This window comes from Trachinotus anak, unplaced genomic scaffold (genome assembly GCF_046630095.1).
Source record: "Trachinotus anak isolate AG129_WGS33_773 ecotype Australia unplaced genomic scaffold, CSIRO_AGI_Tana_v1 ptg000020l, whole genome shotgun sequence".
Taxonomy (NCBI): Eukaryota; Metazoa; Chordata; class Actinopteri; order Carangiformes; family Carangidae; genus Trachinotus; species Trachinotus anak.
The window spans coordinates 2,416,109-2,443,373 of NW_027273871.1; the positions used below are offsets into that span (position 1 = coordinate 2,416,109).

A 27,265-nucleotide genomic window follows, 5' to 3' on the forward strand; every position below is an offset into this window, starting at 1 on the left:
CAAGTCATAGTATGGATATTTGTCACCAGGCCATGGACGTTGTTAGCATACCTTTAGCATACCTTTAGCATACCTGAGGGCAACAGTCAAAATATTATTTTTCACCTGTCAACTTGGAGCAGATTGTGTCCGCGAATGCATTTTTTTTGAAGCTCGACTCATATTCTGCTTTCTGGTGGAAAAGATAAAATGTTTGTTTCTACTGATCTCGTCGCTCGGCTTCTACTCCTCTCCGCAATGGCCGGCTCCACCTGTTGATTACCTGCGGACTCTTCTTCTTCTATGTTTATTGGCGGTTAGCAAACGTCCGGCGCGGGAAATATTATATATACATGTGGAAATATTGGAGATTTATACTTTATTATAAGTATTTCTAGGCTATATTTTTCGGTTTACAAGACAAAAACTAACTAACTAGTTGTTGTGGTAATTGAGGTATATTTACACTTTTAATGCCACCTGTAATATTCATACCTAAAACCTAGAACATGGGTTTTCAGTGGAATAATAAGCGTGTAAAGTCAAAGGTCCAACAATCCTCTGTGAAAAGTTCACTTGACGTAAGAACATCAGCACATAGATATAACATCTACATTGCTAAATTTTATCCATTTGAAATTAAATCTGCAGTACAACAACGTGTCCATACAGCGAAGACGTCTGCGGTTTCCAGAGCACAACCTGGAGCTACTACTACTATTACTACTACTACTAATAATAATAATAATAATAATTATTATTATTATTATTGTTGTTGTTGCTGTTATTATTATTATTATTATTGTTGTTGTTGCTGTTATTATTATTATTATTAATAGTAGTAGTAGTTGTTGTACTTATATATAATAATAATAATAATAATAATATTATTATTGTTGTTGTTGTTGTTGTTGTTATTATTAATTGTAGTAGTAGTAGTTGTACTTATAGATAATAATGATAATAATAATTATTATTATTATTGCTGTTGTTATTATTATTATTATTGTTGTTGTTGTTGTTGTTGTTGCTGTTGTTATTATTATTATTATTAATAGTAGTAGTAGTAGTAGTACTTATATATAATAATGATAATAATAATAATAATTACTATTATTATTATTATTGTTGTTGTTGTTATTATTATTGTTATAGTAGTAGTAGTAGTTGTTGTGCTTATAGATAATAATGATAATAATCATTATTATCATTATTATTATGCTTAAGCAGTAAAAGTAGTGTAATGATAGCACCCTGCAGTGTAGAGATTTATAACCTGCCCGGTTCCACTGTCTCTCTCCTACTTAAACCCACGTCAGAGGGGCAGCGCTGAGCGGACTGCACCCTGAGCTCAGTGTATAATGCACGGACCCACACACCGTGTGTCTCTGCACGTTTTATTAGCTCTTGTGTAGTTTGGCATCAGTAACACTATAATTCCTCCGCTCACTGGTCCGGGAACCATTTGAGAAGCCGCAGCAGCATGGAGCACATGTCCTCTCCGGTCAGGTTCCGCAGCAATAAAAAAGGTACGTCTCCAACATTTATACACACCGAGGCTTCATTAACGAAATTACCGGTAGTTAGTGGAATACATCACCATAGCAGCCTGGAGTATCCCTACAGGGATCTGTTTGACCTTTATAAACCAGGGGATAAAATGTTGCTACAGCCCATTAAGTGTTTACTTTACTGGTTTAAACTTATAGTGCTGCATTTTATTTAAACGTTTTATTTACTGATATTATTTGACCGTATGCTATAGACATGTAAATTCACTTGCTTTTTTAAGATTTTCAATTTTATTCATTCATTTATTCACTTATTTATGAAATGAAGACTAATTGCCATCATTTTCTGTTCTCAATACACCAGTTCTTCTGCTTTTGTATTTTTTTTTATGAACTATTCCTTTTTTCCCCACATTTATTTGTGCTGTTCCTCACAAAAAAAAGCTGCAACCTTCTCAGAAAAGGAGGTAGGACAAATGTATAGAATAGTCTTTAATGATAGTGTTGATAGCCTGTGCTTGTGTGTGTGTTTAAGAGTTAAATCTCCACCGCCCCACCCCTATGAGAGTATTAGAAGCTGGATTAAGCCTGCTGCAAAGCTTTGTGGGTAATGAGAGCTGACAGGTGGAGGTAGTAGTGTGGGCTGTGCTTTTCATCTGTCTTTAGACCAGGTCAGAAGGATGATGTGGGCAAGAGGTGTGCTTCCTAGAGCAGGTGTGGAGACTCGGCTGTTGTAGCCGTGCATGATGGGGAGAGCAGGTTTGGACTGAGATGCTGGGAAAACACATCCTTCATTCACCCTGATGAACATTGCCATCTATTTGCTCCGAACTGAAACTAGCTCCTTAAACGAAAGGAAAAACCGACTCTTCAGTCCAGTTCATATATCCGCCTTGATCCTGGTGTTTACTAACCTCTAGCTCCAGACTGTCTGCTGTCTGTATCTCCAGCCTTCCTGGACAGATGGGCGAGGGCCTCTGTAATGGTGTAATTGGATCACAGGTCGGGACTAATCAGTGAAGAAAGGGTGTAGTTAGACACATGCTCATCATGTCATGTTTGGAGAGAGTACGACCCAAACCGTGCACACCAGCAGCCAGTTTATACATGTGGTGCTATAGTAATATGCATACAGGGATAAATAGTATTTGTAACAGTCTCAAACACAAACAGTTCAGGTGGAAATGCCCAAGTTTCTACTGTTCGGCCTGGAATAATAATCCACCCCTGATGGTTTTCTCTAACAATCAAGTTTGTTTATTTATTCAAGGTTTTCATGCTCTTGTCCGGTTTCTGTTTGTCCTTCAGCTTTGACTCAACAGAAAATGATCTCCTGGTCAGAGCCATGACTGGTGCAGCATTGTTTTTGTAATAAATGAAGTGTTGCTACTGCAGGGTGTGATTTCCTTCAGCTCTCCAGTCCATCGCTTTGTTTCACCTGACTGCAAAGCCCAAAACGTAGATACACTGAGCTGCTGTTCATCCGCAGCCAGAAAATAAAAATAATGAAAATAATAAATGTCAATTGAAGAAGCTTAAAAAGCAAAATAGAACTTTTTCCAAACATTTTTAAGATTTAAATTCAATTCAAATATTTGTTACGTTTGAAGATTGCTTCACCCAAACACAGACAAACACAAAAGGGGGCAGGTGGGAAAAAGGTGATTTAATGATGAAAGACAACTTACAAAACCAATCAAAAAAATCCAGGCAAAAACACAAGGACAACAACCAGAAGCACCAGACTCCAGGGAAAGTCAACAGGAGCAAAAACAGACAGAACTGAGGGGAAGACACACACTTAAATAGACAAGGGAGGGATGATTGGACACAGGTAAAACACATTAGGGTGAGGCAGAAAATTGCAATGGAGGGAAACTGGACAAAGACAGGAAGTAAATAAACCATTAGACACACAAGGAAAGTAATTCAAAGTAAAACAGGAAATAAACAAAATCCCTAAAAGTCAAAACAATCCACAGAAAGAGTATGACGATGTCCTTTAGTCTGCTTATATTTTCTTTATTTTCTCATTTTCTCTTTATTTGTGATTAAAAGTGAGTTGTGTTCTTGACACTTTTTATTGTCCATATTAAACCATGTGTAACTCTGCTGCCTCCTGTCCCAGCTGTCTAGTCTGTCCATTGAGGACCAGGAGGACACTCAGTTTCCGTTCGCCATGAGGGATCTGCCTCCCGTCTCACCAGGTCACCAGGCACCAGTCAACCGTGAGGCAGAGGGAACCGGGACAGCCACCAACGGGAGGCTCCCCAGCCTTCCCGGGACTCCCCCTCTGCCCCGTCCCATCCCGTGCCACCCCGCTGGATCTCCGACAGTCCCTCACAGACCAAAGCGCGTGGGGGTGGACGCAGAGTTTCAGCCCCTGCTGCTGAGGAGGCAGCTGGTGTCTCAGGTGTCTCTGGACTCACCGCTCAGCCCGGCCTCCCGTCCACACAGTCCATGGGGACGCTTTGACCCCTACGACTCTCCAGAGGTGTGTTTCTGTGTGATTTTCTTACCTGTGTGTGTGTACGTCTTTATTATTAGTATATGTGTGTGTATGTTATTGTCTTTTAGTGTCTACTTGTTGCTTTTGTGATGTTTTTCCAGTGTTTGGAGTTGATTAGCCAGGTGAAATAATAGCATTTGCGGTAATTTTATACATTAAGAAATTGTATGAATCTATGCGTTCACAAAAAAAAGTTGAGCATATACCACAAGTAAATCAGAACAAACAGTAGAAAAGGAAGATCACACAAAATGTATAAATAAAACAAAAAAATACAAATATTTTAAAAAACACGATGAACATACCAATTATCTATCAGTATGAAACTGACAAGTAGCAAGTCAAGCAAAGATGGCTCTTGATTCATATTCATGTTTGAACTCCCAGCTTTCCGAGAAAAGATCCCTTACTTTATTTCCTAGTATCTCCAGACTCTTACCCATACTGCCAAATATAAACGTGTTTCTCTTCCTTGCAACTGCTTACAGCTGCTTTATATTCACTTTGCAAAATGCAGAGTTAACTAATACAGAGGTCAGACATCACATTTCAAGCTGAACACAGAGCTGCACATCAATGTGGTTAACAGGCGTTAGACCAGACTCGTCACTTCTGCTCTGTCCCCAAAGTTCATCTTCACTGAGCTGTAAAGACGAGCGTGATGCTTCTGGGTCAGAGGAAACATGAGGCCAACAACACACTGAGAACACCAACATGTTGCTGCTTCACTGGGGAAATTAGAATATATTTGTGAAGGATTGACAGGGTTATTAAGCATGAGCAATAACTGAATAACTTTTTCAGAGACCGTGTACAAAAAAACGTTAACATCACACCAAAAGAAAATATGTATGTACTGTACCAGATTTAGCTGCTAGCTCCCTCTGCAGACCCTGGGCAGGAAGGCACAAACACTGATGTAACTAATGCAATCAACAAGAAATTAAAGTTCATAAAACACTAAATTCAATCATAGGTCCAAACATAAATACACATTTCAATCGTTACACTTAACTATTTATACACACATAAATAATTACAAATACAGTGTCTGTATCAAATTAATATCGGGAGGATTGATTTCTTAAAATTCATTATTTGGCATCATGGAAAAAATCAGAACGCCGATTGTGCAAAATTCTCAATCTCCCTGAGAAGTTCTTATGAGTTCTTATTCTAAGAGAAGTTCTCTTAGAAGTGTTATTTTAAACACAAAGGGAATATGAAATTATAAGTATATCACAATAATAATGTTGTTGTTAAGGTTTCCTATCCAAGACTTTCAAGGCTTGTTCACAAAGTGACCTTATTGGTTTCAAGGCTGTCTTGCTTGTCTGATACCAGCATGTAATGCAGTATTTGAAACGAGAAAAATAATCATTGCATTCAGATAAAGCCTGATCTGTCTAAAGATAGCAATGCTTTATGAAAGTGTATGGATCCTACTCTTGAACACAAGAGTAGGATCCAAAATACCAGCTAGGCATTGAACCTCATCTGTATTTTTTATTTGTCCTTTACTGGTATTCAAAGAGAAAAAAATACCAATAATTATCCAGCATTTAATATGATATTCTGAACTAAAATCTGAGGTTATATCAATTTTATGTTTGTGTTGTCTGTCTGCAGGATCAGGACAAGGAGTATGTGGGTTTTGCCACACTGCCCAACCAGGTCCACAGAAAAACAGTGAAGAAAGGTTTCACATTTACACTCATGGTGGCGGGTGAGTCCCTTATGCACATACACACAACAAATGACACCATCATTTACAAACACAAAACTAAGAAGTACCTTTTTAGTTTAACTGAATCCTTCATCTGTCAACCATGACTGAAAACAGCCATGACTGATTACTGGGAGTTTATGGTGTTGTGTCATCTCAGACTTTCTTCTTGGTGAAAGTTCTGCAACTGCATGTGGTGAAATAAATTACAAGCATTACACAGTTAGATGTGACATTTTCCTTATGCTACTTCAAGAATTAAGGCTGTAGAGTCTCTCTCTTTGCCTCTGTAGGAGAGTCTGGCCTCGGCAAATCCACACTAATCAATAGCTTGTTCCTCACGGACCTCTACAAAGACAGGAAGGTTCCTAATGCAGAAGGTGAGATTACTTCTGTTATTTATTTACATATGGTTTGTGTAAATGATGTAGGAAAGTAGCTGGAATCAGTAGTCCTGTCCTTGCACATTTGTACACACTGTTAAGTTGTTGCCTGTGTATATTCAGTTATGTTGCACCTGTGTGTGTCCGTAGAACGGATCAATCAAACAGTCGACATCATCAAACACACCATTAGCATTGAGGAGAAAGGAATCAAGTTGAGGCTCACCATCATAGACACGCCGGGGTTCGGAGACGCCGTCAACAACACAGAAAGGTGAGGTGTGCGTTGCTCTCCTGCAAACTCAAACCAGCTTGACCCAGATATGAAACAGTGCTGTTCTGGTGGCAATGCTGCTCTAATGAACAGGTTCACAAGGTGATGAGCGTCAACTCATGGCATCACAAGCATGCTAAATATGCTTTTATTTTGAAATAGCTTGTCAGTTCTCGGCCACAGTTGTTGTTTCACTCACTCGGATTTTATGTTTGCATCAGCTGGAAGCAAATAGAAGACTACATCGACCAGCAGTTTGAACAGTACTTCCGAGACGAGAGCGGCTTGAACAGAAGGAACATCCAGGACAACAGAGTTCATTGCTGCCTCTACTTCATCTCTCCGTTTGGCCACGGGTACACTGACACATGAAGCTAAAGTAGTAGAAGTAGTAGAAGTGATAGCGTTCAGGCTTATTTCTCTGTGAGTGCGTTCACACACACGAACACGTGTGTTTTCCTCCTGTCAGTCTTCGACCTCTGGATGTGGAGTGTATGAAGGCTTTGCATGAAAAAGTCAACATAGTTCCCATATTGGCCAAAGCTGACAGCCTGACACAAGCAGAGGTCTGCAGAAAGAAGATGAAGGTATGACTTCACACGCACGCGCGCACACACACACACACACACACACACACGACTGACCTCCCTGACTGGCTCAAACCACAGTTTCTTTGCTAGATTTTTATTGTCTTTTAATGTCTCAGTTTAGAATTCAGCTTATTAACGTTTTTGCTAATAAACACAAAATACAGCTGAGACAAAGGAAATTCAGTGTCGTTAGTTTGGCAGGTACTTAATTATTGGACAAACTGAAATATTGACGTGATGATGGCGCTAGATGAAAAGTTGGGGAATCACCAAAGTTATTATAGTTAATCTTAGACGAATGTGTGAACCAAATGTCATGGCAATCCACCCAGTAGTTGTTATATTTCACTCCAAACCACGAATGTGAACCTTGTGGAAAATTCAGGGGATTTCCGAAGCCAGTGGCATTCATCCTCCCGTTTCACCCTCCGGGGATGACATGGGAATGCCTGTTCAGAATTTAATAGCAATCTATCTGATAGTTCTCTAGATGTATTCTTGTCTGGACCAAATGCTGGACCCATCTGACCAACATTTCCATCCCTATAGCCACACCACAACCCACAAACCACATGTGTGGCTGAAGCCAGAATGGACAATATAATCTCAGGGGAGACTAAGATATCCTGATAGTTAGCCCCCCCCCCCCCCCCCCCCCCCCCCCCCGGTAAACACCCACATCTTTTAAACTGCAAACATCCTTGTAGAAAAATGGTTCTCTGTCTGTCTCAACAAAGATAATTGAATAGAGACGTTTCGAAGCTCCAGAAAAATACTTCAAATCAGCAAACAACCTGATAACATACATTTGTATTCGTATTTGACTGTTAATGAGACCTCAGTCTTTCTATGGATTCTTCAGTGAGAGTCAGGTAGTGATGCCCTCTAACCTCTGTAGAGAGAGAGAAGTTTTATCTTTATTTCTTCTCTCTGTCTCTCAAACGATACATATTCACCGTGTCCATGCACTGCAGATCAGAGAGGACATCAAGCAGTTTGGGATCAACATCTACCAGTTTCCCGAGTGTGATTCAGATGAAGACGAAGACTTTCAGAAACAGGACCAGCTGCTCAAGGTTCTTCAGTTCATTTCTCACGGTTGAAACGTGCTGTCTCACCCACGTCGAGTCTGACAGCTCACTGTCTCTGCTCCTCTCTGCAGGACAGCATCCCGTTCGCAGTTATTGGGAGTAATGTTCAAGTGGAGAGCAAAGGTCGCAAGTTCAGGGGTCGAGTCTATCCCTGGGGTGTGGTGGAAGGTATTAGACACAAATACACACAGTATTTCTAGTCTTTCTTTTTTTTTCCTACTGGTTTAAATTTAAATGTGTTTATTTTGTTTCAAGTTATCAGCCGTTAGATAGTTCTGGTTCACTACCAGTATGACTCAGTAACATGTTGTCTTTGCTTGGTCAGTGGAGAACCCGGCTCACTCTGACTTCCTGCTGCTGAGGAACATGCTGGTGAGGACGCACATGCAGGACCTGAAGGACGTGACGCGGGAAACGCACTACGAGAACTACAGGGCGCAGTGCATCCAGAGCATGACCCGCATGGTGGTGCAGGAGAGGAAACGCAGGTGGGTGGAGGCAGGATGCACGCGGTCACGGTTTGACTGAGTCATTAAAATTCTGTCTCTGCGTTTGCTTATTCGTGAGCATCATTAAGTTTAACACAGGTGTTGATCCATTTTTTTACATTTGAATTGCAAAAAGAAGGGGTCGACATGGGCCAATTTATACTCGGACACAAAAAGGGTCTTTCAATGACATGTAAAGGGTTAATTCTTACAGGCACATACACAGTACGTTGTCCAATTTATTCCGTTATTTTACACACTGATCATATCACAGTCATAAGGGCGATTTTTCCACAGTTTTGTTGACAGTTGCAGCCCAGTTTTCTTCTGTTGGCTGAGTTTTTGAGGTTGTCTGGGATTTTGACCAGGTATAATGTTACAGTCATCCTCATTATTTCTTCAGCAATCTCTTGCCAATATAAATAATAAAATAAACGGCAGGCCCAGAAAACACAAGAACACAGAGTCTTTTTTCTTTCTTTTTTACCACACTGCTTCCAGCCTTCATCCCATGCCTGATTTTTGAGTACAATTACATTTTAGAGTCACAAAATGTTGTGTAGCTGTTGTGTAGCTGTCTTCAAGACCAGGAGTTAGTCTGGCTTTTCCATATATCTTTCCAGTCATCTTCAGATATCTCCAGGCCCCATCCTCTTGTTCCTGTTTGAATGAATGTTGTATATTTTTTTATATTTGTGATATAAGATGTTTCAGGACATTTTGAAATAAAGTAGTACTCGCTCTTGAAAATGTTCACACATATTGTGTTCTTCTTTGATGGGTTTTAGTTTGCGTGAGAAGCATCGAGATGTGGTCGAGGCAGAATTTCCTCTGCCGCTGGCCGTCGTCGACGCTGAGAAGGAAAGACTCATCTTTGAGAAAGACGAAGAGGTGCGTTTCTCTTACTCACTCATTCACTCATTCATTCACTCACTTGCAAAGGTAATCCCCACTCATTTATTCATTTGTCCCTGTCTGTAGCTGAGGAGGATGCAGGAGGTGTTGGAGAGGATTCAGGAGCAGATGCAGAGAGGTGGCTGCTGATTCTCCCATAATTCCCCAGGAGAGGAGACAAACAAGGAGCACCCAGAAACACAGAGGAGGCCCTGCTTATGAAATGAGATGTCAAAACTGTTGGAACTTGTATGAAAGGGAAATGAGCCATATTGCATTCAGGCCCTTGTCTGCTTGCTGTTCCCCAGGACAGTTTACAGTGAGCGAGGCTGGAATCACGGCGGGTGTGAGTAACTGTGGGTTGCCCAGGCTTGCAGTGGAGCCCGACAGTGTGTCTTGCAGACCGGGGCCCTATTCTTCAAATGTGACTAAAATGATTCAGGCTAAAATAATCCTGTTAATTCTCATATGGCTAATTTTGGTCCTTGAAAGCAGTTTGAGGATTGGTTCGTTAATCCTGGATGAAGATATCTTGTGCTCACATGAACAGCTGAGTGCAGTTACCTGAGGTAGCTGTGTTGGGAAGCTGCATATCAACACTCAGCACTCTGTATCTTTAAGAAACCAAGCTATTTGTTTCTGAAAGTGACTTCATGTACGGGATTCACCCTAAAACATCTTGAGCATGATCAGTAAGCTGGACTTCTGCAGGTCTGGGCTTAATGGCGTGTTGCTCTGACAACTCCAGATACATTTTAAAACAGCTTTGAAAAACTCAAAAAAAATCCAGACTCATGTCTAAATCTAATCTAGTCTAATAACTGGAAAAAGTTTCTATACACAAAGAAACAGGATCCTGAGCTTCAAGCAAGCTGATTGGCTGATCCGACTTCACACTCAAACTCTGTGCAAGGATAATACAGGAGCGTAAACTCCCATACATGTTTTCTTCCATGCAGCCAGGAGAAGCACGGTCCAGCCTTAAGCAGCCACAGGCTCAGTGTTGTGTCCAGCAGCTCACACCGGCTCACAGGTGATTTTCAGGTATGATTCACTCAATCTGTAGACAGACATGTTCTGGTTGTGTCATTGTGCCCTAGGACAGCTCCCTTTTGACAATGGTGTAACACTGCCATCTAGTGGTCATTGTAGTGATGTTGGGTTTGAAATACGTGGGATTTTCTTGTTTTATTACTTGTGAATCACCTGTTTTTCTTTTTTTGTATTTTTAACCTTCGATTTTGCTGTTTTGTAAGAACGAGAAAGTAAAAAAAATATAAATAAAAAAGCTTTAACTGCAGTTTTTTTTTTTTTTTTTTTAACACAGGACCATTAAACACAGGAGCAAGATGTGTTGTAAATGTAATAAGATTTATTAAGAATATTTATTATTTCATCAGCATAATTCTTCATCATTAATATGTTTTATCCATTATCATCATTGTTATCTTAAACAGTGGACAGTTAGATCTAAAAGGCAGCCCAAAGTGTACAGGCGATATATAACTTAAAACTTTCTCCATAGGGAAAACATGTTTTTATATTCATATATAATATCAATGTAGCATGAGGTCCAAGATCCTGCCCACGTTATACAGTATTGTACATGGTCCCAGAAATAAACATAAAAACAAAACCTTTAAACGAATGAAACTAAACTGCAATCTACATGCAAAACAAAAGAACAAAAAAGAAACAAGCATTTAAAATTGTAAGATACGTACACTCATATGCCAAAACGTGCATACAATCACAAATTTACAAAACTTTCATACATACATACAAATATTACAAAACGCAAATTTGAATATTAGACATTATTATGTTATCAAGAAAAGAGCAACAACTTTTTTTGTTTTTTACTTTTTCCACTCATTTCTCAGTCCGACTCACAAACTGGAAAAACATTAAAAAAAAAAAACATTAAAAAAAAAACCAAAAAAACGATGACAGTAAATCTTTGTCTCTTCCATTCGCTCAGTGTGTACGTGTTTTGCCAGAGTTGTCACAGTGTTCAGGAAAACTGAGTATAGGCACACACGATAGCACCCAAACAGGCTCATACCATAAATCACCTCTGTGTAAAAAAATAGCTTGCTTGCTACACACACACACACACACACGCACACACACACTCCATCATGCACAGGGCAATATAACCAAAGAAACAGAGCCATGCTACAGGTACAGTAGGATTAACTATAGTACAGAATATAAAACATATTGGATACAGTCACATATACAGACATAACATACAGAAACAGCAGAAGAGGCAAGGAGCAGATCCACGCAACACTGACTACATACACATGTACTGATGGGACATTTCATGGTGTGACATGTATAGGCTGGCAAGAAGGCTGTGAGGCCATGAACTGGTTGAGTATGCACATGAACACAGACACACAAAAGATACACTAAGGAAGGTGAGTGACACAACACATTTTCCATTTTGAAATTTTTTTTTTCTTTTTTTCTGGACAACAGCAAAGGATTTATTTTGCAGTCTGATATTGTTTGTTGAAAAAAGATGCTGTTGAAAAGTTGCTGCCAAATTACTCTTCAAAAAACTGCAATGCTTTTTTTTCAGTCTTTTTTCATATTTTTGTGCTATATCCAAACTTTATAAGACCTTTAAGTGAGAAAAATCTCCCCTTGTTAAAAAAAAAAAAAAATTAACTCAAGGAGAACTTACTAGCTTTTCTGGGTCAGTCTTCTCAGAAGTTGGAGTTCATCATGTGACCAAGGTGCCGTACTGTATGTAATGTCACACGGTACGAAACTTCAGTCAGGATCATTTCCCGAGTTAAGATTTTTTTTTTTCCCCAGTCAAACGACTGTTTTTAAGGTCACGACTGAAAAAAAAGCCTCGGCAGGAAGTTTGTGTTGTGCTTCAAGAGTTGTGTGTGTAACATCAGTATGAAGTCCGGGATGAGGCAGCAGAGGGAGCTGTTGCATCAGAGTGAGGAGGATGAAACCCTGTTATCGCCCCACAGTGCGTTGAGGGAACGTCACCCATGATAGCGACATGAGGAAACCTGTCACTGAATGTTTTGAGAGCAGTCACCAACATCTTTTCCTGGGTCGTCTTTGAGATCTGCTTCACAAAAACACATTTGAGGCACCTGCGATAAGCTGACTACTTTCCATGTGGACGTTACAGTGTCCGAACAGTCTGTAAGAGGCTTCGGTTGGTCTGAAAACAAATAAGCTGATGAACAATCTTATTAAAAGCCAATGTAGAGCACACACAAACACTGCTGGGAATGAAGAATCAAACCAATCTGACCATAACAGACATGTCTGTTATAGCCTCTAACATTACCACTATTCTTTCAAAAGCCCTTAGAAAAAAAAGGCTTGACATTTATCTGAGACCAAGCTTTTCACTGTGTAACATCCAATCACATCAAAACTGGAGTGGACTGATCATTTAACTGGCTGCATGAACTAACGACCTCATTTCTAATCCTAACTTGGCTTTCCACTTAAACTCCAGTCTGTTTCAGGACTCTGACTGTTGAGCTCAAATTCTTTGCTCTATCTTTGAAATCTGGAGTTTGCTGGTTTTTTCATACAAGGAAATGCAAAGTCTGTGCAACATGCAAAGCTCACGCTGTCACTTGACAGACGTCTCAACAACAACAGATGCTACTATATATTAAGCAAGCCAAGCAATCACTGCCCTAATTCTCCCCAGTTAAACTTGCCCCTCATTTCTCCACTGTGTCGGGTGTCACCCTCTAAAAAGAAAAGCCATAAGGGGAAGTAGATTAAAAAATCCACTCATCAGAAGCTGACAACAGGACAGAATTCACATACAAACACGACGAGGTTGTGTCTTTTTCTCTCTTTTTGCCTTTTTTAACAGCAGATTGATCCAATACATTAATGTGTTGCCATCTGCTGTCTCCTTTTTTTCCCTTATGTTTTTACAAGGTGTTGGATGCCAAGTATAATGGTGAGGAACCTTCATTCACAGGTACATGGAGAGCACCAAACCTCCCAAAGCGAGTTTTGTACTGAAACTGGGGGCAAAAGTGCAGGGATTCAAAAAAAAAAAAAAGAAACAATATAAATGAGGAACTTTCCTGTTGTGGACCTACAGTGGGCTTGATAACAAAAAAAGAGGAAATGCGTTATGAAGTGTCGATGCTTTGGCTCTATTTAGCTGACTGTGTAATGTTTTCACACTTGATCAAAACCCCCTGTGTAATTTATTAGGAACAGTGAGACCACTGACCTGCCTCCTTCCTGCTCGCAACATCAGTGACATTATTCCACCACAATGTCCCACATGACATTGTGAACATGAATACAAAACGGGCACATACTGTATCACCATGACAACAGCCTAACGACAAATGACTCTCTCTCTCTCTCTCATGCGTTTTCCCTCAGTGGGTGAATGAATAGTTAAGGTAAATCCTTGATGCCTGAGTGTGAACTGAGCTTATTATGTTAGTGCTTCTGGTTGTAAGGGAAGGAGAGAAGGGAAGGAAGGAGAGAAGAAGGCAAGGAAGGAAGGTAGGTAAAACAGAGTTCCTGTCTTTGCAGCGTAGACAAATGTCACAGTCTTATTTTCACAAACAACGGCCGGACCCACTGACTCTGCTTCAATGTTATTGTTCACAAACTAACAGAGCTGCGACCAAAGTATCTCTGGAGATATTTGTCACATTTTGTCCATAAAACAGTTGATTTGCTTCTTTTTTGTAAATTTTCACGCATCTGTCAGAGATTCTCTGCTATTGATTATTGATAGGAGTGTGAAAACTCATCCAGAAGTTCTGAATCTTTCTCTCCTTCAGTCCGTTCCATCTGATTTTTTTTTTTTCTCTTTCAGGCCAGTTTGAGCGTGCTGACAGGAAAGGTAGGAACTGTAACCATGGTGACAGGGTTGAGGACGGCAGCCTGTCCAACCAGCTGGGGGTGGGGGGCCAGCACTGCTGTGGGTTTCCCTAGCGACGGGCTCCCTTGGCTCACCATGGCTGCGCTGTTCACCTGGGCTCCATTAGTGTTAGCTTGAGGGTTAGCCTGGACGTGCGGCAGGGTGTGATGGGTGAAGGTGTGAGTGATGTGGCCCACCATGGTGGGCTGGGAGACCGACACACCCTGGGGGTAAAGAGTCGGGAGGTGGGATGGCAGGGGAGCTCCCAGGTGAGCCACTGGGTGGACGGTGATGTGTCCGATGGGCTGGGCGGCCAACGGCTGGTGAGTGGCTGTACCAGCTGGAGCCGCCGTGATTGGCTGAGGGGTGGAGGAAGTGGGGCCAGGTGAGGGGGCAATGTGTGTTAGGTGCTTGTGATTGGCTGGCAGAGCGTGATTGACAGCTTGGATGACTGAAGGGTGGGAGACAGCGGCGTGAGCGATGACGGTGGGCTGGACCTGCACAGCAGGGGGCTGAATGGCATGCGTTGGCGGCGGAGGGGGCGGACACGGGGCTGGAGCAGGGGCAATAGCTTGAGGAGGAGGGGGGCCAGATGGGGAGGGCGTGGTCAGGACTCCCGAGAGAGGCAGGGCGGCGTGCTGGATAGACAGGTGAGGGGTGAGGAGTGGCTGGGCTTGTAAGATGGGAGGTGCTGGTTTGGGGAGGGCTGTGGGAGCAGGAGGAGCGGGGACATCCTCGTCTATGTCCTGTTCAAAGTTGTCTTCACCTTCTGTAGAGCAGAGAGGAAAACTGTCAGTCATCAGGACATGATGCAAGAAAACAGTTTCATGTGTATCCAGTGAGAGAAAGTCAAGAACTAAATATAACCACTACTCGACATAAATAATAAATATAAATAATCTACCACTGCACTTGGTTAGTTTTGTATAAGCATATCAGAGGTAAAATATAATGTAGGCCTGCGAGTTGTTGCATCTGATTCCTGTACCTGAGGCAGTGGACGTGGAAGCCTGGTCGTCTTCTGGCTGGATGGTCTGTCGGAGGACTCTGTCAATCTCCATGACGTCCATGCACTGGCTGAGCTCGTTCTTCAGCTCGGCCAGCCGCTGCTGCGTGGCGATCTTCTCTCGGGCCAAACGCTCCATCTCATGCTCATACTCCTTCTCCTTCCGCTTCAGAGTCTTCCGGGGGAAACACAGACAGCAGAGTGGATGAGGATCACTGGTACCTAACCTCTAACCTCTAACCTTTACTACACAACCATGGTATAACTAAGAGTGTGTGAGTGCTGCACAGTTGATACATAACCTGTAAATTCTCAAAAGACAACCTATGTTCAGCTGAGGGTGCAGTCTATATGAAAAAAATATGGAAAAAATATCACAATAATTTATAATATCGTCTCAATTACATATAATGTTAATTTCCACAGCATTGTTACAAACCAATCATTTCATACCCAACCTCTGTTGATCTGAGATCCTCTTTTTAAACCAAAAACACTGTCTTCACTCACTTCATTAGCTGTGATTGATACTGCTTTGTTGTTTCCCCTTGTTAAACTGCTGTTAAGAAAGTTTAACACTGCAGTCAACCCCTTAATATGAAACAGATGGAGGAAGTTTTGAGTATGTATTAATGGCGGCAAAAGCAAATTAACAAGGCAAATAGGAGCAGATCATAAAACAGGGAAATAGGGTAATAAAATATATTTTAAAGAAAAAACAAGGGAAACAGAAACGAAGGCCTTGTTCTGTCTCTTGTAAAACAAGACCCAGACCCACTATGAGAGAATATAAGAATCTAGGATTAGTTTTAAATAGCTGCAGTTCAAGGAACTGGCATTGCAACAGAAAAAGGAATTAAGACCAACTTTCTCTCTCCGTGCAGTCTCAGCCCTTCCCACTTTTCCCCCAGCTTGCACAATCCTGAAACAATATGTTCTCCTTGTTATCCCAGTTTCATACACCAGCAGGAAGGCATGCATGCAAATTCAAGCATGTTTACACTGCTTTTGTGTGTCATCTACCTAAGTCCCTCCCATTTCCTGGACATCATGCTTGTTTTTGAGAGAACAGGGTCACAGTAGAAGTGAACGTCCTGCTGTCAACAATCACACCAATTCAACATCATCCCAACAGTTCTGATGTCACAGGATTAGTTAGATATGACTGAATGAAAGTATTGATTCCTATCTTAGCACTGTCATCCGCAGGGTAGTGAGTAGCATGTGTGTCTGCAGATTTACAAACAAGGAAAGAAAAACACAGCAGGAAGCACAAAAAGAAAGAAAACCTAACCTAACCACACCATCTCTGTGACCCAGTTTTCGTTGTGGGTCAGCTGACGCATGAACACCAAACAGTACGACAGGCTAAGAACATTAACACAGATTACTAGGAAGGAATGAGGGAGAGAGGGGGAGAGGGAGAGGGGAGGTACAGAAGGAAACTGGGTGGGTAAAGGAGGGCAGAGGATGGAGGGAGGGAGGGGGAGGGGGGGGGGCAAGAAGGGGCTAAGGGATGATGTTGGTAAAAAAGAAACCAGTCAAATGCTGATAAGTTGTTGCTGTGAGCAGCTGGTTAATTTCATTACATTTACTGGAAACTAAATTCCCATCCTACCTGTGGATTAGTCAACATTAATTCTGAAAAAAAACATTTCCTGTGCTACTGGTGCAACCCAAAAGAGAAAATAAAGATGGAAACACAAGCAGGAGGACAGAAAATGAGCACATGGGGACACATGATCCTACTACAGGACACTCACTTCAGTGAGCAAAGCTGTTTACTCTACGGGCATGTGACGGCCTCACACGCGAGCCCACTCTCCTCGGTGCTCACATCCAAATTGACTGAGCGCTCTTTGCAGCAGCTAACAATCCCGACCTGATGAACTCTCCCATTACAGCTCCAACACCCTCCCCTCTCTGTGCTTCCACACATGCAGCCTTTTCCAGTAATTGTAGGGGCGGTTTTTAGAGGTCTTGAGTGACGAAAGGGGGATTTTGAAAATGACAGCAACTCCATCAATTTAACAACTCAAGACTTTATAATATTCACAAAAATTCTGTCCAGACCGTCTGAACATCTGACACCAGAGTTAAAAGATATTGATGGTTTTGTTTTAACGCCAACTTTCAGTCTTTACTAGAAGTTATTCCAGCTGATCCACATCTGCTTTTTCATATCTGCTATTGTATGTCTGGTGAATGTGCACACTCACTGAATATAATAACTCCTTCTGGAAGACTTTAAGACAAAGCATGACGCCACTGACACACATACAGTCACACAGCCAACAACTGCTTATGTATGTGCGCATGTGTATCCACCAACATCATTTCAAGGTCTTCCCATACAAACCCAGACACCATTAGTCCTGCAGCAAATCACCAAGGAAACAGCTGCCACCCATAGCCGTTTCCTTGGTAACCCCATCCGTGAGGACTTGGCTGCCTGAGCAGCAGTTTGTAAAAAAAAACAAAAAAAACAAAAAAACATAAGGAGCTATCCAATTGGGTTAAGCATAGGGGTAATTATATATAAGGGGTGATGTGACTGGACGTTTGCCAGCAGGGTACTACAGATCACTCCCTACCCCTCCTCCTCCTCCTCCCCTACACTTCCATCCCACACTCCCTCTCCTTCCACTCCCCCATCCGTCGCTCCTTGGACACCCTTCCCCCCCTTTTCCCCTCCTCCTCTGCTTCATCTATGCCTCCTTTATCCTTCCTCTTTCAGTACGTGCTCCCTAATAAAAAAGGTGAAAATAAAATGGGCGAGTATATTTGGCCTGACAGGTGCCTCTGCTTTTACCATATATCCATCTGACTACGCAAGAGATCTGCATCTGCAGTAGGAGTGTTGGAAATGCTTGAAGCTCTGAGAGATCACAGCGTTGTTCCAACTTCCATAACCATTAACAAAAAGACCCAAATAACCAGGATTTGATTGGTTTAGTCTTTGCGTCACACACACCCTTATTCACACTTTTCCGTGCAGACAAACATGGAGGAATGGACTGACTACAGTGTCCTGGCCACCTGCCGCCTGTTGCTATGGTTACCAAGTGTTCAGAAGGCGAGATATAATAAGGCGACATGGGGCGAGACAGACCGAGACGTAGAGAAGAAAAGGGTGAAACAGACAGAGGTTAAAAGACAAAGGAAATCTGATACAACTATTCCACTTTTGTAACCATGAATGTGCTGCTGCCCTGCTCCGTTAGTGCACCCAGTACCTGTCTCTGTCTCTCTGTCTCCCTCTCTCTCTCTCTCTCTCTCTTTCTCTCTCTCTCTCTCTGCAGTCTGGAGGTGCAGAGCAGATTGGAGTGGGTGAGCTATGGTGACGTCATCGGGCTTGCACTAGCCATGTGCTCAGATCTCACATGGCTCGGGGAGAGGAAGAAGGACTGAGGTTTACAGGTTTACATGAGGAGTGGTAGCAGGAGAGAAGGTGGGGGGAAAAGAGGGGCAAGTCACTCATCTACAAAAAACCTACCAATTACTGTTATGCCCCAAATATAAAATACTTTTTTTTTTTTTGGAAAATTCAATTTGACAATCTTAGGTTTAACAGCATTTTAAGAAATCCAAATCCTTAGATTTCATAAAATGAAGATCTCTGTTAAAAACAATGAACTGTTTTTATTTTACTCAGTGCAGTAATTTCAACTGTCTAACAACTATATATATATATATATATATATATATATATATATATATATATATATATATAAAACTTGATATTTAAGGTTCTTCTAATCACATTAATAACACAATTGGATTTTTTTTTGATTCAGTTAAAACTACAGCTAAGTTTAATTATTGGTTACCTTTTGTTTTTATCTGTAAATTAAAAATATCAATTTTTAATTAATTGAAATCTTGGTTATTTATTTCCACGTAATTAAATGAAGCTGCAGCTAAATCAGTTCATAATATTGGAAAAAAACAAACAATTCAACAGTTTTTAAATGTGTAGTCGGTTAACTTTCTATCGACCTGTCCTCCTTACATTTCTTTTAAAACATGAAAGGTTCAAGCAAGCAGTGCAGTATGCATTTCCTCACCAGCAGCTTTTCTCTGCCTCATATCAAACCCATCATCATCATTATCTCTTGTCAAAGACTCTGCCTCAAATCCCTCAGTGAAGTGCTCCCTGAAGCCTGGCCCAACATCTTACAGACAGCCTTGTTTTGCAAGTTCTTCTATCCCATGGCCTAATTTAGCTCGTGCCGCTGACTCCCTGATGCATATATCATCGAACTCAAAATCATGATGGTTCCACTCCACAAAAAAGGAGCCACTGCATCTATCTCCAGGCTGCAAATCATTTCTGCCACGGTGCAGAAATCTTCCCTCATCTGCTTCTGTAGAGTGAAAGCTCTTTCTTCAGGCTATACAGTTCCTTCCGCCACATCCTCCTCAACTCCATCACCCATATGTAATGTTAGTTCTCTACACAACTACAATATGCTACAAGTCTTTTTCCACAAACATGTTATTTTTCAAGTTATTTAGTTCTTGGGACTACTACCTACACAACCTACTTCTATTCCATGTTGCATGACACTACATCACCACAGGATGGAGTTACTCAACATTTCCACTGGATAAGGATATCAGTGAAAATGCCTCAAATGCAAACTGATGTTCTAAACAAAAGTAAACTCCAAGTGTGTTAGAAAAAACAGTCATTATGTTGGGTAAAAATCAGGGAAATGAACCACGTTCTTCACCAGTGTGTGGCAGACGTCATATCATGGTCACGAGAGAACAACACAACACAAAACAGCCTAACAGCTAACAAAACAGGCATTGTATAGCAATTACACCAAAGCCTCTGCTGTTCCTAGAGACGAACGACTCTATCAAAGACTGGAGAAAGATGAAACAATAAGATGACAAACAAGAACCAAGCAATATCCAAAACATTGTGTTGGACCACACCGGTGCATAAAGGCTTACAGTTTGCTGGTGAGCTGAGAGTGTGTACTGAAACCCTTCTTACCTGTATGTAACGCAAAGCGCTGCGGAGAACGCTGAGGTTGGAGGTTTTCTTCTCGTCAACATTTGGAACATTCTTCTTCAGTGTCTCAAAACACTCTTTGAGGTGTGCTCGCCTGAAGGTGCCAAACGGTTGTCATTAGCTAAATATCCACCATGTATTAATAAGTCAATCATTTGCTTGTGAGGTTAACCAAGTTGTTGTAATTTAAAGAGAACTGAAATTTTGCATGCTGAAGAATTTCATGGGTCACTATGGGTTGAGGAAATGTCACGACCTTTGGGCTTATGAAACTCTTTCATAACACAAAAACGTGTGTTTAGGTGGCGGTCAAGCTAACAAGAACAGGCTGTTTGCCTTAATTCCTGGTGAGGAAACACCAGCTGCAAAAAAATGAAGAGGTTCAGATTATCATGACTAACCTGTTCTTCTCCAGTTTATTGTGCACCTCTCTGGTCCCTGCCCTGAAAGCACAAAATCAATCATCAAACACAACCACAAACCCATTTACACTCCTGTTTCACCTTGGACAAACAGACACACACATAGAAACTGACCCTCCTGGTCTCCTCTTCCCCTCCATCCCTCTCATGTCTTCCATCGTCACTCCATTAGGCCGCGGCTGAGATGTGGGTGGGGCTTGATGGGGAACCAGTGCATGTTGAGAGCCAGAACCATTAGTGCTGATGGAGGTTGGGTACTGAATCTGAACCTGAGGCTGTGATTGGCTGGGCTTTACATCAATCAGCTGCTGACTAGTCTCTACTTTTATCTGGGGGGCACACAACAGGTGACGGGAGGCTGGCTGCTGCTGCTGCTGCTGCTGCTGCGGTGGTGGGGAGGAAGCTTTCTTGACTGGCAGGGAGCATTTGAGCGACGTCGCGGCCGCAGCAATCGGCGTTGTGAGTGGAAGGGGTGGGACTGAGGGAGTTGCAGTGACAACTGGAACCATTGGGATGACGGCGATGGGGACTTGAGGAGGTGGAAGAGAGGGGGGCGGAGGGGCGGGAGGGTGATGCGGCTGTTGACGGTGAGCATCATCGCCCCAAGTGACGTGGTTGGCTCTGACTGGCTGAGACAGCGAGGTCACAAGTTCCACACGCCTTGACTCCGTCTCCCTGTTGATGAGCTCCTTCTCTTTGCACTGCTCTTCCTCTGTGAGAGGCGGGAAAGAAGATGCAAAACGGAGTCAGCAAATGAAAATAAAAGATGACACCAAAGAAGTTGTCCAAAGAACCTTGGACAGCAATCTAATCATTTAACTATCCAATTAAACAATTACTTTTAACACTATTTTTAAAATGTATTTTTTCCTGCAATCCATGTTTTCTATTTTTTATTGTTATTTTATCACTATTATCATTATATCATCATTACGCCGGTCCTGACTCTGTCTCTCCATCATCCCTGAAGCACTGTGCTGATCAGCTGTCTCCAGTGTTCACGGACATCTTCAACACCTCACTGGAGACCTGCCACGTGCCAGCCTGCTTAAAATCCTCCACCATCATCCCTGTCCCCAAAAAACCAAGGCCCACAGGACTAAATGACTACAGACCCATTGCCCTGACCTCTGTGGTCATGAAATCATTTGAGCGCCTTGTCCTGTCCCATCTCAAATCCATCACTGACCCACTCCTGGACCCCCTGCAGTTCGCCTACAGAGCCAACAGGTCTGTAGACGACGCCGTCAACATGGCTCTCCACTTCATCCTCCAGCACCTGGACTCCTCAGGGACCTATGCCAGGATCCTGTTTGTGGACTTCAGCTCTGCCTTCAACACCATCATCCCGGCTCTGCTGCAGGACAAGCTCTCCCAGCTGAGCGTGCCTGACTCCACCTGCAGGTGGATCACCGACTTCCTGTCTGACAGGAGGCAGCACGTGAAGCTAGGAAAGCACGTGTCTGACTCCCAGACCATCAGCACTGGATCCCCGCAAGGCTGCGTTCTTTCTCCTCTGCTCTTCTCCCTGTACACCAACACCTGCACCTCCAGCCATCAGTCTGTCAAGCTCCTGAAGTTTGCAGACGACACCACTCTCATTGGACTCATCTCTGATGGCGATGAGTCTGCCTACAGGTGGGAGACTGAGCGTCTGGTGACCTGGTGCAGGCAGAACAACCTAGAGCTAAACGCTCTGAAGACAGTGGAAATGATAGTGGACTTCAGGAAGAGCCCAGCCCCACCCACCCCCATCTCCCTGTGTGACTCCCCCGTGGCTACCGTGGAGCATTTTCGCTTCTTGGGAACCACCATCACACAGGATCTCAAATGGGAGCTAAACATCAGCTCCCTCATCAAAAAAGCTCAGCAGAGGATGTATTTCCTGAGGCAATTGAAGAAGTTCAACCTGCCAAGGACTATGATGGTGAACTTCTACACCTCCATCATTGAGTCCATCCTCACCTCCTCCATCACCATCTGGTACGCTGCTGCCACGGAGAGGGACAATAACAGACTGCAGCGTATCATCCACTCTGCTGAGAAGGTGATTGGCTGCAATCTTCCGTCCCTCCAGGACCTGTACGCCTCAAGGACTCTGAGGCGTGCAGGGAAGATTGTAGCTGACTCCTCCCACCCTGGACACAAACTCTTTGAGACACTCCCCTCTGGCAGGAGGCTGCGGTCCTTCAGGACCAAAACCTCTCGCCACAAAAATAGCTTCTTCCCATCTGCTATTAGCCTCATCAACAAGGCTAGAGAGCCCCACTGTTGCTGATCAATTGCACCAATCACCAGAAAAAATTCCTTGTATGTGAAAACATACTTGGCAATAAAACTGATTGTGATTCTGATTCTGATTATTATTCAGTGGGTTTTATTTTCCATCTATGCGTCTTTTCATGAGAAGCACTGTATTTACTTTCTCTATTGTAAAGCACTGAGCTGCATTTCATTTCTTGCATGAAAGGTGCAACGTACATTATATGATGACACTAATGCGCAGACACACACACACATCCATACTAAATGTTGATAATGCTCTACGACCAGTTTAATCATTAATAATTCGATTATTTTTCAACCAACCGATTCAAATTCTCCACAGGTGATCTTAGCTGTTTCATTGTTGTGCCACTTTGTCACTGTGTGTGTGTAGTGAACATCTTCACAGTATGTGCACACAAATACACTCAGAGTGATGTCATTGGGCAATCAGACGGTGGGGAGGGGGGAATAAAATCACAGAAATTGTGTCTGCATCCGTTTCCTGACTGGAGAGAACCCCCCTCCGTCTGCCCTGTGATTGGACCAGTCCAGCGCTGAGCATGCTTCTACCCGTGGGCTACGTCAGGGCCGTCTGACCAAATGCAAGGGACTGTTGTCTCAGCTTGGTCAACCAGAGTTGGCACCATAACAACACATATATGAAGCGTTGTTATATTTCAAATAAAAGCTAAATAATAATAATAATCACACCGGAGGACAAGAGTGTTCCCACGCTGTGCTGACATTGAGTATAAGGAGGCCTACACACAAGCACACACACACACACTGACTGATATGAGTGAGTAGTTATTGCACACCGTAGGAGGCACAACTCAAAGCAATGTGGAAAGCCCTTGGTTACCATGGAAACAGCAACATTAGAAACAGAAGATCCCAGGGATTCCTCAAACCAGCCCAACGCCAACACACAGCCCAGCCATCACCAGCGTTATAAAACAAAACGGAAACACCACGTGCCAACATGCCTGGCTGAGTGTTACAGTAACATTTCTTCTCTATACGACATCGCAGCCTCCTGATGACGCAGTTTCGGGGTCGTCTCAGCGCTGTCGTAGTTCACCTCAGAGAAGGCCTGCACAGTCGGACACTGTCGTCATGATGATATGCACAACAAAACCCTTTCTCCGCACTTTTGGAATCATATTCTTTTAAATGTGAGGTATCTGACAACAATCTGATTAGATACTATTAATAATGCTACCAGGGAATTACAGTGTTATTCCTAAATTATTCATGCGTCTCCTCTGAGCTCCTGCTGAGCAGTGGAAGACAGGGATACAACTTCCTCTTTTTGTGAGCCTTCCACTTGGTTTTAAGTAGAACGGGACTCATCATAGTATCCAGATCTGAATCGATTAGTCGATCGACAAACAAATTCAATCAAAAAAAAAAAAAAAAAAAATCAATCACTGTGTGGTTTCAGATTCTCCTATTTGAGGATTTGCCTCTTTTCTCTTACACATATGATTTCAAAACAAAACAAGCCATTTGAAGAGCCACCTTGGGTTCTGTCATTTAACAGAAGAAAACCACAATTTATCAGTTAATTTGGAAAACACAAAATGATTGATCCCGAAATGTATTTTATCCAGTGTAACTATTCTACTGAAATAGTTGTAGTTTCTGCTTCACAGTTATTACCAGTTTGGTCTCCAGTAAAATGTGACAGGAACACCATTTATTGAGTTTGACTTCACATAAGACGTGAGTTTGATTTTGCAACATGGTGATATATGGTGCACTGATACTAGGAAATATCCTTCATAATATCTAGGGCTGCAACTAATTACCATTTTCATTATAGATGAATTTGCAAATTATTTTTTGATTAATCAATTAACCTTAGACAGTAAATAGTGAAAAATTACCATTGTAGTTTCACAGTTCTCTTCAACCAACAGTTTAAAATTCAAAGATATTCACTTTAGTGTCATGTGTGACACTTATAACAGTATTTTGATTATGATTTCAACCATAAAGGATGATTGTTGTCATTCAGAGGAGCAAAATGCAGTTGCAAAGCTGGACAGTTTATGTTGTTAATTATGACGCACACAAAAAGGGGTTAAATTCCATAAAGGGGCCAAAAGCAGAAGTAAAAATAATGTCAGCTCAGACATACTGTTATATCCCAATTTGTTTTTTCTAGCCCTTTTAAATGCAGTCCACACACACACACACAGACACACAAAATGCCCCACATTGTCAAATGCACGCAAACGTAAATTACATAACTTCTGCATTGAGAGAGGCTGGGTTTGTGGTGGGGGGTGGGGTGCAGGGAGGTCTGCCCTTCTTACCCCCCCCCCCCCCCCCCCCCTCTCTCTTTAACCCGCCACTGTCAGCAGGCTGAATGGGAAGGGCGGGGACGAGCAGTGTTTGTACGTCTGTGTGTGTGTGTGTGCGTAGGTGTGTATCTTGGGGGGGGGGGGGGGGGGGGGGGGGGGGGTGCACGTGGTAGCTGTGGGCGGGTCATAGCACGCGGTAGGGTAAGTATGCAGGAGGGGGGGGGGGGTTTGTCTGACACGTCATCAGAGGGGAGAAACACAAAAAGCAGCCCCCCCTCCCATCACCAAATCAGTGATCATTATGTCGATTGACAGTTCACCAGGTTCAGATACACGGGGGGGGGGGGGAACATAAATCGATATATTTTTTTATTTGATCAGATCGTGTGCAGCTTTACCAATGGGACGGGGGGAGCCGGAGTGCCCGCCCCAGTGTGTGTCATGAGATATCTGAGCGATGTCAGGGTATTATGTAAAGAGCAGCCTCTGCTCGCCACCGCCCTGCTGGGGCTCGACGGGCAAAGAAAAACTGGGGCAAATCGATTCTGAGGAGGATCTTTTATAGAACATTTCTGTCAAATTGTGTGGAAAATAACACTCTTTCATCATCGATTATAACAGGGTTTTTTTTTTTTTTTTGGATTTATATAGTAAAAATAAAGTCGATATTTAGTTGCTTCACAATAACGATACAACACAAGAATAGACCACAGTTGCTGACGGGAACTCCTCTTGCTATGTCTCTATAACACACACACACACACACACACACACGCTTACGGTGAGTCACTAAACTGTCACACACACACACACACACACACACACACACACACACACACACACACCGAGAGCGCGCAAAGTAGTTCGGGAAAAACAACTTCGGCCGTTTCCGCATTAAGAAGACAAATGTGTGCAATAATTACCCCCTGGGGAAACGCCGATAGTTTTGCAGCGAGTCGAGTCTTATATATTGGCATGAACCCAGGGCGATGATAAACAAACAAACAAACAGACAAACAAACAGAAACTACCAACGCTTCCGTCCCTCATAGGCGGGTCAGTTGAAAACGCGAGCCCGGCCGTTGGTAGTAACCGGGACACGGGGCTCAGGGATGTGGAGCACACGCTGTTATTCGGTGTCATGTCCGGTCAGCACAATGCAGCAGTCTGCCGTTCAACTTACCACGTTTCATCTGCTGTTGCTGGGCTTGCCATTCCAGGTATCTGGCCGCCTCCAAGAGTGTATCGATGCTCATTGCGCGTAAAAAAAAACCCTTCACGACAGGCAACCCGGTGGCCCGGGACGGAAAGAGGAAAAAGACCGAAGAAGGAGGAGGAGGAGGGGGAAGGAGGGGGGGGGGGTAAGATAGTGTCCCCGCTAGGAAGCGCCGTGTGTGCAAGGTTCACACCCGCAGGCCCGAGCTCGTCGTCCCCTGTGTCTCTCCCGAAAGCAGAAGGGCAGTTTCTAATCCGGCCGAGCGGAAAGCAGATCCTCGCATACGTAAAAAACAGGATTGCAACAAGATGGCGATGCGAGCACTGGAATACACACAACAAGGCGAGTCGTGTTCTCGTTAAGACCCGCCCCTCCAGGACTCCTGCCCCGCCCTGTTACTACGGCAACTGCTAAAACCAGGCGGACCGCATCGCTCCCTGCTCCCTCCGCGCTGTCCGTCTTGGGGACTCGTTAAGCTCTCCCACAGTCACAACATTTCGCTTAATTCGACATAACAGCCATCACAGTGTCTCTTTAAAACCCACCCACCACCCCGGGATCAAAACCCGCTCACGACGCGATCACGTTTCTCTGTGGGACGCCGGTAAAAGGGAAGTCCCGTCGATCCCTCTCCTCCTCCGTGTTTTCGTTCCCGCCCCCCGGGCCCGCAGCGCATGAAGAC

General features: G+C 43.0%; 2 protein-coding genes across 3 annotated transcripts; one reads left to right on the forward strand and one right to left on the reverse strand.

Annotated features, from left to right (window-relative positions):
• Positions 1–1,273: 1,273 nt before the first annotated feature.
• LOC139637401 (septin-5-like) lies at positions 1,274–10,745 on the forward strand. 2 transcript variants are annotated; one of them, XM_071506076.1, is made up of 13 exons: positions 1,274–1,508; positions 1,935–1,957; positions 3,619–3,984; positions 5,629–5,725; positions 6,019–6,105; positions 6,259–6,382; positions 6,604–6,738; positions 6,852–6,969; positions 7,947–8,048; positions 8,135–8,231; positions 8,389–8,551; positions 9,340–9,442; positions 9,533–10,745. In XM_071506076.1, the coding sequence occupies exons 1-13, from the start codon at positions 1,463–1,465 to the stop codon at positions 9,593–9,595; spliced, it is 1,524 nt and encodes a 507-aa protein (XP_071362177.1). In that variant the 5' UTR covers positions 1,274–1,462; the 3' UTR covers positions 9,596–10,745. The 2 variants fall into 2 exon arrangements, with proteins under 2 accessions (XP_071362177.1, XP_071362178.1); XM_071506077.1 differs by lacking the exon at positions 1,935–1,957.
• A 52-nt stretch (positions 10,746–10,797) lies between these two features.
• On the reverse strand, positions 10,798–27,036 carry mntb (MAX network transcriptional repressor b). The gene is made up of 6 exons (XM_071506074.1): positions 26,551–27,036; positions 20,905–21,502; positions 20,770–20,811; positions 20,351–20,462; positions 15,325–15,517; positions 10,798–15,105 (listed from the first exon to the last, which is right to left on the reverse strand). The coding sequence occupies exons 1-6, from the start codon at positions 26,621–26,623 to the stop codon at positions 14,288–14,290; spliced, it is 1,836 nt and encodes a 611-aa protein (XP_071362175.1). The 5' UTR covers positions 26,624–27,036; the 3' UTR covers positions 10,798–14,287.
• Positions 27,037–27,265: the final 229 nt, after the last annotated feature.